The sequence below is a fragment of the Bufo gargarizans genome, chromosome 3, assembly GCF_014858855.1.
Source record: "Bufo gargarizans isolate SCDJY-AF-19 chromosome 3, ASM1485885v1, whole genome shotgun sequence".
Lineage (NCBI taxonomy): Eukaryota > Metazoa > Chordata > Amphibia > Anura > Bufonidae > Bufo > Bufo gargarizans.
This window is the reverse complement of record NC_058082.1, coordinates 259,564,498-259,577,014: the sequence shown is the minus strand read 5'-3', so window position 1 is coordinate 259,577,014 and position 12,517 is coordinate 259,564,498. Positions and strand designations below refer to the sequence as shown.

The 12,517-nt window shown below is 45.1% G+C and overlaps 1 protein-coding gene across 1 annotated transcript in view; it reads right to left on the bottom strand.

Moving 5' to 3' along the window:
* RABEP1 (rabaptin, RAB GTPase binding effector protein 1) overlaps positions 1 to 11,873 on the bottom strand; it is a 95,786-nt gene extending 83,913 nt beyond the window's left edge. The window contains exon 1 of the mRNA XM_044285590.1: positions 11,722 to 11,873. Coding sequence (XP_044141525.1) covers positions 11,722 to 11,755 — 34 coding nt within the window. The 5' untranslated portion in view covers positions 11,756 to 11,873. The remainder of the gene's footprint in view (positions 1 to 11,721) is intronic.
* Positions 11,874 to 12,517: the final 644 nt, after the last annotated feature.

The window sequence follows — 12,517 nt, the reverse complement described above, 5'->3', positions numbered from 1 at the left end:
GCGGCGCCCAGCGATGTCCCAGCACTTACCATTATTCCTGGGCGCCGCTCCGTTCACCCGCAGCGCCCCCATTACTGTCTCCTCTCCTGCTCCATATGCTAATTATTATCGGAGCAATGGGGAGGAGACATCATCTTCTCTAGTGGGAGTTCCTTCTCCCTGCGCTGCAATTGGATAGCGCTACAGCCAGGGACAAGGAACGCCCACTAGAGAAGCTGATGTCTCCTCCCCATTGCTCCGATAGTAATTAGCATATGGAGCAGGAGAGGAGACCGTATTGGGGCGATGCGGGCAAACAGAGCGGCGCCCAGGACTAATAGTAAGTGCTGGGACATCGCTGGGCACCGCTCTGTGTAGCCTAATACTGATCGCTGATCTGCCAGTACCCGCCTCCTGTATTGAGGGGTAATTATCATTGGTGGCGAAGTGAACCCCCCCCCTTAACATCATTGGTGGCACAGTGCGTCGGCCCCTCTAAACCCCCCCCAGTATCAAAATCACTGGTGGCAGTGGCCACAGGGTCCCCTCCCCTCCTCCTCATTGGTGGCAGTGGCAGCTTCTGATCCCCAGCTGTGTAATCCTGGGGCTCCGATCGGTTACCATGGCAGCCAGGATGCTACTGAAGCCCTGGCTGCCATAGTAACATCCCTGATGCTGTGTGTACAGAGCAGCAGGGACAGTGTGAAGTCCTATTCACCCTGATAGAGATCTATCAGGGTGAATAGGACAAGGGATGAAACAAATCCCAGGTTCTAGCTCATGGGGGGGGGAAATAGTTATTAAATAAAAAGTGTAAAAAAAAAAAAAAAAAAGTAAAAAATCCCCCCAACAAAATATTAAGTATGAATCACCCCCTTTCGCAATTTCACATTTAAAATGTATAAATAATAAACATATTACATATCGCCACGTCAGAAAAGTCCAATCTATTTAAATATAAAAAAAAATAAAATAATAATCTATGCAGTAAATGCCGGAACAGAAAAAATTAAGAAAAACTGCGCGATTCGCCATTTTTAAAAAATGCGGAATGCACGTGGCTTTTTTGGTTTATTTTTTTCGCGGGGTATCGAATGGTATCGAGTATCGCAATACTTTTTCATGGTATCGAAACCGAATTAAAAAAAATGTGGTATTGCAACAACTCTACCAAGCAGGTGACCCCACCCTTCTATGAGCCCCATGAAAAAAGGCCGTCTTTATGAAATCCCCCCTGTACAGTCTGTCTCTACTAAGTGCTGCAGAACAAATTACTATTAAAGGGGTATTCCGGTTACATGGTTATCCTCTATCCACAACACAGGGGATAACTATTAGATTGGTGAGGGTCCTACTACTGGGACACACACCAATCGCATGAATGGGGTCCCCGTACCACCTGCAGCCCCTGAAATGAAAGAAGTGGCTGATCGGGCATGTGTGTAGCTGCTCCATTAATTTCTATAGGAGTTCCAAAGATAGCTGTCTTCTTGTGTGTGGTCCGCATTCGTATGTCCATTCCGCAGCAAGATAACAGGTCCTATTCTTGTCCACTTTGTGGACAAGAATAGGCCTTGTTACAACGGGTCCGCAAAAACAAAGTATGCAAAATACATACAATTGTATGCATGATCCTTAGTGTCCCATTACGGACAAGGAAAGGACTATTCTATTAGGGGCCCTTCCGTTCTGCAAAATGCGCAATGCACACAGCCGATATCCATATTTTGCAGATCCACATTTTGCGGTCCACAAAACAGCCGCATAACGGATCCGTCTGGTTTCCGTTATGCAGGACAGGACCTTCTGCATAATGGAAACCGACCAGGTCCCATAAACTTCTATTATAAACAGAACGCCTCTTAAAGGCATTCCGTTATGAATTCAGTCATAGAATTCCATTATGGCCCATGGTAACGGAATCCATATTGGAAATGTAATAAAACCTGAACGCCGAACTCGTAAAACACGCTCATCCCTAGCTATTAGAGTTCCGAAAATGGCTGAGTACTGGGTTGGCTATTTCCAGAAGTCCAATAGTGATGACTGCAGAGGTGGCCATGTACACGCAATGCAGCACACTCTTCATTCACTGCTATGGGACTGACTGGTGTGTTCGCTTGGCTATTTTTTGGAGCCCTCATAGAAGTGAATGGGACCATGGTACACTCTCCTTCTATGGGACCATTCTGCGAGGAGGAGGTCCCAGAGGTGTGGCTCACACCTACCTGACATTGGTGGCATATCTACGCCATCAATGTGATATGGGAATACCCTTTTAATGAACTTCTGTCACCAGGCAATCTCCTTTTTTAGGGTGTTAATAGGATGGAAAGACCATGTATGCACATGCCAAAGAATGACTGTACTGCAGGGGTCAGCAACCTTCGGCACGCCATCTGTTGTGAAACTACAATTCCCAGCATGCTCAATTTGTTTCTATGAGAGTTCTTCGAAGAGCAGAGCAAGTATGCATGCTGGGAGTTGTAGTTTCACAACAGCTGGAGTGCAGGAGGTTGCCTACCCCTGCTGTACTGTGTGGAAGTAGTACATTTGGGCCTTCTAGGTACTTTTTACAATCTGTTCACATGGGAGAAGATTTATCAAACCTGGTGTAAAGGAAAATTGGCTTAGTTGCCCTTAGCAACCAATCAGATTCCACCTTTAATTTTTCAGACGTTCTCTGGAAAATGAATGGTGGAATCTGATTGGTTTCTATGGGCAACTAAACCAGTTTTCGATTACACCAGTTTTGATAAATCTCCCTCAGTGTTTTCCTTCATGTTCAGCTTGTGCATCGGAAAAGCTCCTGGTGCATGCATCAAAGGTATCCATAGGTCACCACCACCATGATGTAGGGCAGGGATGCTCAACCTGCGGCCCTCCAGCTGTTGTACAACTACAACTTCCACCCTGCCCTGCTGTAGGCTGATAGCTGTAAGCTGTCAGGGAATGATGGGAGTTGTAGTTTTGCAACAGCTGGAGGACCGTAGGTTGAGCATGCCTGATGTAGGACAAATGAGTGCCAGTGTGGGCTCGTTCACATCTGCATTGACCTTTCTGTCCTTCTGACCCATTAGAAAAAGAGAAAACCGATCGAATGCTCAATACAAACTGAACATATTCATCCATTATTTTTGGTGGAAAGAAAAGTCTTGCAGATGGGAAATTTCTTCCACCAAAAATGGCAGATATATGACAGACACTAACTGAGCATAACGGATGGATAAAGCATCCATTAAAAGAGATGGGGGATAGAATGGAGTGAATGAGCCCAATATAGTAAAAATAAAACTATACCGCAAGGTACACAGATTTAAAGGCTATGTACGCCTTTGGGGGCAATCTTTTTTATTATTGCATTGTACTCATTAGATTTTTTTAATTGGGCTTAATTAAAGGGAACCTGTCATCAACGTTATGCTGACCTCACTGAGGGCAGCATAAACTAGTGACAGAAATGTTGATATCAGCGGTGTGTCACTCATCAGCTAAAAGTAAGTGGTTGCTGAGAACCAGCATCATAATCATTGCAGCCCAGGCCTTGAGAAGAGTCACATCTACCTGAGAAGAGTCCTGGTTATTATAATCTCCTGCTCTCTCACCCATCTGCTGATGATTGGCAGTTCTCTCCTAGAGAGAAAGGGAGAAACTAGGTAGAAGCCTGTCAGCCATCAGCAGGTGGGCAGGAGAGCAGGAATTCATGAGTAACCAGGACTCTTCTCAGGTGGCCGGGACTCTTTTCCAGGCCCAGTCTGCAATGATTGTGATGTTGGTTCTCGGCAACCACTTACTTTTGTCTTATAAATGACAGACCGCTGAAATCAACTCACCTGTCTCTACTTTATTCTGCTGTTAGTATGGCAGCATAAAGGTGATGGCAGGTTCCCTTTAAAAAATAGAATAGAATATGGAGCCTTTTTTTCTGTACAGGGCTGAGATGCTCTAGTAGCACCCTTTGGATTTTCTCTCTGCTCCATGGACAGGGAGCTGACAGGCTCCTTATCTCTGCTCTGACTTATAAGCACTCATTATAGCTCAGTTCTTATCTTACTGATAAGAATGTGACAAAGTGTTTATGACCTCTTAGTAGTTTAGAGAGGTTTATTAGACGCCCAGCACAAAGTGAAAGTACCAATCACACAGTTAGAAAAACAGTTAACCCTTTGTGACAGAACGGCTCAATATTTTTAATAAAGGCCAATTGAAAATATGATTTTTAGCCAAAAGTGAGTAAAATGCAATCATAAACAAAAATAGCCTCCGAAGGTGTACATAGCCTTTAAGCTTACAATGGGAGTCAATACGCAATGTATACCTACAAAGTGGAATACACTGGATCTTAATATTAGAGGCATTTATTGGAAATAATCCCAGCGTGACGAAAATTATATTTCGGGCCAGAGTTATGCTTCCTGTTTAGTTTTCACTTGTTGCTGACTATGCAAATAAATAAACCCGCACAGGAGTGACACACTGTTACCCTCTAACATGTAGAGAATATCAGTTTTCTGCTCCGTATGTGCACAGGTAAACCCTGGGTTTTATCAAATACTACCTGGCAAACAACTGAGGCGTCACACAGGTGCTAGGACATCTCAACCAGAAGAAATGTAAGACTGTATCTGGTGACAACTAAAGCAGTCATCCGAACTACCAGAGGCAAAATGTGCAGTGTATCATTTGGTGTAATGTGCAATTAGATAAGGTGTGCTGCGTGTCATAGACATGGAAATATACACGTGTGAGCTGAAGTTTCCAAGACAGCTCATTATCTCCTGACTATCTGACACGTGGACAGGAGGATTATTCACTGCAGGCCACCATGCATGGGAGAAGCAACCTACTGCTACCAGGCAGCTTGTATCACTATATAGGACACTATATTGTGTCCATTTTGCATTTCCTAAAACACAGATAACATCTGTGTTGTATCCTTTTTTTTTTTTGGGGGGGGGGGGGGGGGGGCACTGACTTTGATGGGTCCGTGGTCCACATTTTGCAGACACAGAGGGAATGATGGTGGCATGATGAATCTTACCTGCTCATGTCTGATCGCGCTCAATGATAATAGATGTATACTGGAAATATGGCCTCTATATCCCGCACTGAATATTTTTATTATAGTGGATCTGTCATCAGATTATGGGACAGTACAGGGACAGGTCTATTTACACCCAAAATATTGCACCATTTGGCTAATAGATACACTAATCAAAATGAGTCAACCAGGACAAACGCTTAAAAGATTGCTCCTAAAACATGACTTTTAATAGGACCATTAAAGCCAGATACAAGCAATCAAGAATCCCAATATCTGTATCCAGGTAGCAATGCAGGAAGCCTATACACTATATCACATGAAGACGGTGCGCCACACTAATGTCAGACCAGGGTCTGTGTCTGTCCATGGAATAATCTATGATGAGGTCTTTAGAAAGTCATCTGCTCCAGTCCACAAGCTTTAATAAATGAATCTAAGTTGCACTGTTTTTCATCAAAATTGCTCCACAATTCTGTCATAAATTTGTGTCTCAGAGTAAGGCCTCATGCACACGACCGTTGTTGTGTTCCATTCTGCAAAATGGGGTTCCGTTGTTCAGTGATCCGTTTACGTTTTTGTTTCAGTGTGTCTTCCTTTATTTTTTGAGGACCACCAGACATAAAGGAAGGTAAAAAAAAAGTCTAAGACAGGTTTGCCATGCAAATGATAGGAATAAAATGGACGCGGATGACAATCTTGTGTGCCTCCGCGTTTTTTAGCGGTCCCATTGGCTTGAATGGGTCCGCGAACCGTTTTCCACGGACAAGAATAGGACAGGTTATATTTTTTTGACGTACTGGAACCACGGATCACGGACGCGGATGGCAAACGGTGCACTATCCGCATTTTTAACGGCTCCATAGAAATGAAGGGGTCCACATCTGAAACACTAAAATCGGCGGAACGGACGAGGAGACAAACAACGGTCGTGTGCATGAGGCCTAAGGCCTCTTTCACACAACCGGTTTTTTTCCCCCCATTTACGGGCCGTTTTTTGCGTTCTGTATACGGTCCATATATGGAACCATTCAATTCAACGGATCCGCAAAAAAACGGAATGTACTCCGTATGCATTCCGTTTCCGTATTTCCGTTCTGTTGAAAGATAGAACATGTCCTATTATTGCCCGCAAATCACGTTCCATAGCTCCATTCAAGTCAATGGGTCCGCAAAAAAAATGGAACACATACAGAAATGCATCCGTATGTCTTCCGTATCCGTTCCGTTTTTGCGGAACCATCTATTAAAAATTTTATGCCCAGCCCAATTTTTTCTATGTAATTACTGTATACTGTATATGCCATACGGAAAAACGGAACAGAAACGGAAACACAACAGAAACAAAAAACGGAACAGATCCTTCAAAAACGGACCGCAAAATACTGAAAAAGCCATACAGTCGTGTGCAGGAGGCCCTAGGCCTCTTTCACACGACCGTATGGCTTTTTCAGTTCTCTTTCACACAACCGTTTTTTTTTCCCCTTTTTTTGCGTTCCGTATACGGAACCATTCATTTCAATGGTTCCGCAAAAAAAAAACAGAAAGTACTCCGTATGCATTCCGTTTTGTTGAAAGATAGAATATGTCCTATTATTGCCCGCAAATCACATTCCGTGGCTCCTTTCAAGTCAATGGGTCCGCAAAAAAAACAGAACACATACAGAAATGCATCTGTATGTCTTCCGTATCTGTTCCATTTTTGCAGAACCATCTATTAAAAATGTTATGCCCGGCCCAATTTTTTCTATGTAATTACTGTATACGCCATACAGAAAAACAGAACGGAAACACAACGGAAACAAAAAACGTAACAAACACTGAAAAAGCCATACGGCAGCAGGCCTAAGGGTTCATGCACACAACTATTGGCTGTTTTGCGGTCCACAAATTGTGGATCCACAAAACTCAAATAACGGCCGTGTGCATCCGTATTTTGCAGAATGGAACACCTGGCCCGTAATAGAATAGTCCTACCCTTGTCCGTAAGGGTACTTTCACACTAGCGTTTTTCCGGCTCTATACCGGAAAAGAACTGATCAGTTTTATCCCCATGCATTCTGAATGGAGAGCAATCCTTTCAGGATGTCTTCAGTTCAGTCTTTTTGACTGATCAGGACGGCATGCTACGGTTTTATCTCCAGCCCAAAAAACAAAACACTAGCTAGAATTTTTTTTTTTACATAGGAATGTATTAATGCCGGATCCAGCATTCAAAATACCGGAATGCCAGAACTTGAAAAAAGGATCCTGATCAGTCTTACAAATGCCATCAGTTGGCATACGTTTTGACGGAACCGGCAGGCAGTTTCCGGCGATGGAACTGCTTGCCGGATCACTCTGCCACAAGTGTGAAAGTACCCTAATGCAGACAATAATAGGACATGTTCTATTGTTTTGCGGGGCCATGGAACAGACACTGTTGCTGTCCACATCTTTCGCGGCCCCATTAAGATGAACCATAAATATGTTTATGTGCATGAGCCCTAAGTCAGAGAAAAGTCTATCCCTGCACCAGATTTATCATTCAGTCTGACCCCCTGTGCTACATCTGGTGGAGGTCCACACAGCCTAAGGGCTCATGCACACGAATGTATTTTTAGTCTGCATCCGATCCGCATTTTTTGTGGGTCGGATGCGGACCTATTCACTTCAATGAGGCAGAAAAATATGCAGACTGCACGCCATGTCTTGTCCTTAACTGTATGTCCTTTGTGTGGCCCCGCAAAAATAACAGAACATGTCTTATTCTTTCCCCATTCTGGACAAGGATAGGACAGGGCCATTTCATTCCGCAAAATGCAGGCAGCTGGTAATCTGTTTTGTGGAACCGCAATTTACGGACTGCAAAACAGCAAAGAGTCATGTGCATGAGCCCTAAGGCCACGCTCACAGCAGTGTTCTGTAATCCAGCAGACCCGGATAATGTTGGGAACTGCTGGGTCCCCACTGACTACAAAGGGATCCGACAGGGATCTGGACACTTTTTTGGCATAAATGCCTGATTTTAGCCAAATACCACTACATACAGTAGTATTTGTCCAGCTGAAAGCCGCCATTTAAGGTTCATGCACACAACTGTATGTATTTTGCTGTCCGCAAAAACTGATCTGCAAAAAAATACAGATGACGTCCGTGTACATTCGGTATTTGCGGAAAAGGAACAGCTGGCCCCTAATAGAACAGTACTATCCTGGTCCGTAATGTGGAAAATAATAGGACATGTTCTATTCTTTTGTGGAACAGACATACGGAGACGGAACGCACATGGAGCAACTTCAGTTTTTTTTGCGGACCCATTGAAATGAATGGCTCTGTATACGGTCCGCAAAGAAAAAAAATGAACGGACACAGACACGGCCAGATCACTGTAGTCACATTATCCAGCTATGCATAACGCTAACAACCCTAACATGGCCCAGGTTTAATACCTGACAGGCTACCGGCTTTTTTGTATCTCTTTCCTTTAGGCCGCTTCACACAAGCGTATTTAAATCTGTCAGTATTCTGGCTCTGGAGTACGCACGGATTCCTTATAGTATACCATCAGGATTGCCCATTGAAGTCTATGGGGAAAGCCCCTCTACACAAGTGGTGGAATCGCACTGACAATTGACATGCTGCTGTTAAAATCCGCACAGCATGGTCAATTTCCACAAAAGAAAAAAAATAATCTTAGCATGCATCAGATATGTCAAATCTTATTCACTTTGCTGGTAACTAGGGAGGAGAGAAGTGCTGTATTCAAGTTCGGTGTATCTAAGAATTCCGCTACCACGGACCATAAGTTGTGGTCGGTGGTAGCGGAATACATAACAGAACTCTTAGATAACCCAAACCTTGTACGCCGAACTTGAAAACAGAAGTTCTCTCAACACTACGGGTAACATATTACGGAGCGTTTTTTCTACACTGAGGCCTGGTTCACACTTGAGCGTATTTGAAACGCGCGTTTTAGGTGGACGTTTTCAGAGCGTATTACAGCGCGTTTTTGCAAATAGGAAACGCGCATCGTACGCCATAGGGAAACATGGGTTTTCGCCTATTGAGCGTTTTACAGCGCGTAGGAACGTGCTGTAAAACCCTCAGGTGTGAACCAGGCCTAAATCCCCACAAAAAAAACAAAAAAAACATCCGTAATCTGCATCGTGTGCAGGCGGCCTTATACTGATAACCTATTCTATGGTCGGCGGGGGCCTGACATCTGGGACCCCCTTCCCACCCCGCGGCCTCCTCTCAGTACACTGTACAGAGGCTGTGCCTGGTATCGCAGTTCATTCCGATTCACTTCACATGGCCTGGTGCCTTCTCAAACAGCTGACCCGATTGGATACCGATCACTAGGGATGAGCCAATCTACTTCGGATGAAATATCAAAAGTCGATTTGCGTGAAAATTTGTTTCAATACTGTACTGAGCAAGCGCTCCGTACAGTATTAGAATGTATTGGCTCCGATGAGCTGAAGTTATTACTTCGCAAAGTCTTGTGAGATTTTGCGTAATAACTTCAGAAATTTATATTGTAAAAAAACATTTCCCGAACTCTGGTTCAGTTCCAAGGTGCCACTTTGAACCGAACCCGAGTTCGGGAAATGTTTTTTTACAGTATAAATCAATTTCTGAAGTTACAATGTAAAGTCCCGCGAGACTTCGCGAAGTAATAACTTAAGCTCATCGGAGCCAATACATTCTAATACTGTACAAATTTTCACATGAATCGACTTTTTCTGTTTCAGCCGAAGTCGATTCGCTCATCTCTAGTGATGACCTATCCAGAGGACAGATCATCAGTATAAACGAACGTGTGCGCCCTGTGGCTGTGCTTCGGCCTGCATTGTCGCGAACACCGACTGAGGCAACCGCAGCAGATCGCGGACCCATTCACTTTAATAGATCCGCGATCAGGCCGTTCCGCAAAAAGATAGAGGACATGTTCTATCTTTCTGCGGAACGGAAGCACGGGACGAAACCCCACAGAAGCACTCCGTAGGGTTCTGTGCTTCCGCATCCGTGATGTGGAATGCACACGAAATGGTGCCTGTGTATTGCGGATCCGCAAATGCAGTCCGCAATACGGCCACGGAGCGCACACGTCTGTGTGCAGGAGGCTGTAGGCTGGGTTCACACGTGACTGATTAGCTGCAGATTTCCTGTTGCGGATATTTGTGGCAAATCCGCAGCACTGTACAGTACCAGCAAAGTGGATGAGAATTTCACTATTATCATCCACAAGCTGTGTAAAAAAATAAAATAAAAATTTAATGAAAAAAATTCTGAAAAGCTGCGGTATTTGCAGATCTGAAATTTTTGCAGCATGTCAATTTTGATTTATTTTATGCACTTATATAGCACTGACATATACCACAGCGCTTTACAGACAATAGGGCTCACAATCTAAGGTCCCTACCAGAGTGTCTTAGGAGTGTGGGAGGAAACCGGAGAACGCGGAGGAAACCCACGCAAACGCGGGGAGAACATACAAACTCCATGCAGATGTTATCCATGGTCGGATTCGAACCCAGGACCCCAGCGCTGCAGGGCATCAGTGCTAACCATACATTGCAGATTTCACCTTTTGAGTGACACTGCATCTAATCTGCAACAAAATCTGTGCGGTTTTTGTAGTGTTTTTTCTCTCTACTGCAGAAAATCCGCTGCTAATCAGTCACACGTTAACCCACCCTAAAAGTACATGAGTCCTGTCCATCTAGGTTTCTGAAACTCACACATGGGTTCCTGCAAGCCCCATTCACATAAGTGGAACAGTCACAAAAACTTCTGCCACAAATCTGCCGCGTGTGAATTCACCCTTACAACGAACAATTCCATTTTGCATCTGTCATGCCCGGGTCAGACGCCGACAATGGTGTCTTCTGTGTAATTGTAATGTTTACCGAGGTGTAAGATATAAAGCGGCACAATTACATTTCACACCCTAAACATCAGCAGCCGTCCTGCCACATGCACGGGGCACTTCCAAGTCTGAAAGGTGGCAGATTAGATAAAGACATAATAGAAACACCTACACAGACACCATTCAGGACTGGAGCCAGCAGACGGAGGCAATTTATGGGTTTTCATTTTCTGACCTGGAGTGATACACCTGGCCCCCGGAGTGATACACCTGGCCCCCGGAGTGATACACCTGGCCCCCGGAGTGATACACCTGGCCCCCGGAGTGATACACCTGGCCCCCGGAGTGATACACCTGGCCCCCGGAGTGATACACCTGGCCCCCGGAGTGATACACCTGGCCCCCGGCGCCTATAGTAATACTCCCATATACAAGGTTCTGTATAAATGACCCCATAGCACGCAGCCATGAGGACCACCATCTGATCTTTGTTTGCACCTCAGTACAGTATAAGGCCATTCACTGGTGACTTTCCAGCCACAGAAATAACTCTCAGCCTATGGAAACTGATCTGCTGAGAAGATCCACAGCAGCCCCCTGCCCAATAATGGGTGCAGCTGGTCACTTGTCAATGCAGGAGCGTGCCCTTTAAACCGTCCATTACAGCGTACAATGTAGCAGTGCAGGGGACAATACACACAGGGCGCTAGCGCCCCACACTATCTGACATGTGTCTGCTTCCAGCCGGTCCAGAGCTCCCAACTACAGCCGCCTCCCCCCCACCGGACAGCTAAGCACTGCCTGGCCCGAGTCTAGTCTCCTCACAAGCAGGCAGGAACGCACTCACCGTCAGTGGGGGCAGGGCGCCCCGGTTCCGCCATCCCGACCACCGAGCCGGGCACTCTCAGTGACGGGAAACGTTTAGTTCACAGCTCGGCCTGGGCATCCTACAGAACCGCGTCATCCTGACAGCGTGACAGCCGGCGCGCTGACGTCACTGGACGTGACGTTCTCAGAAGTCGCAGCTGCAGGGTGACCATGTTTCTACCTGGCAGCCCATACCCAGAAGCCGCGTCTAGTCTAGCATGGTAGAACCTCACTTACGGCAGCTCCGTTGTGCACAGTTCAGTAGTGAGGTGATGAGGTGCTGTAGGGAGCTTCTACCAGGACGTCCCCAGTGGAGAGCTTGCTGGTGGGTCCTGTAGTAAATTCAAATGGAAATGATGCAGTTTAAAAAAAAAATTTTTTTTTATGAAGTTGGTTTCTACCACTTTTTTGAGTAGAAAAGATGCAGGGAATGTGTTATGCCATGTCCACTTCATAATACATTCCTATGTTTTAGGGCTCATACACACGACCGTATGTATTTTGCTGTCCGCAAAAATGGATCCGCAAAACACGTTTGACATTGGTATTGCATCATTTTTTATTTTTTTTTGCAGATCTATTGTAACAATGATTAGAATAAGAATAGGACATGTTCTATCTTTTTTGCGGAGCTATGCGGGTTTTTTGTGGGCCCATTGAAATAAATGGGTCCGCATTCTATCCGTAAAAAAAAAATACGGAACAGACACGGAAACAAAATGCATTTGTGTGCATGAGCCCTTAGGGCAGTGATGGTGAGCCTTTTAGAGACCGAG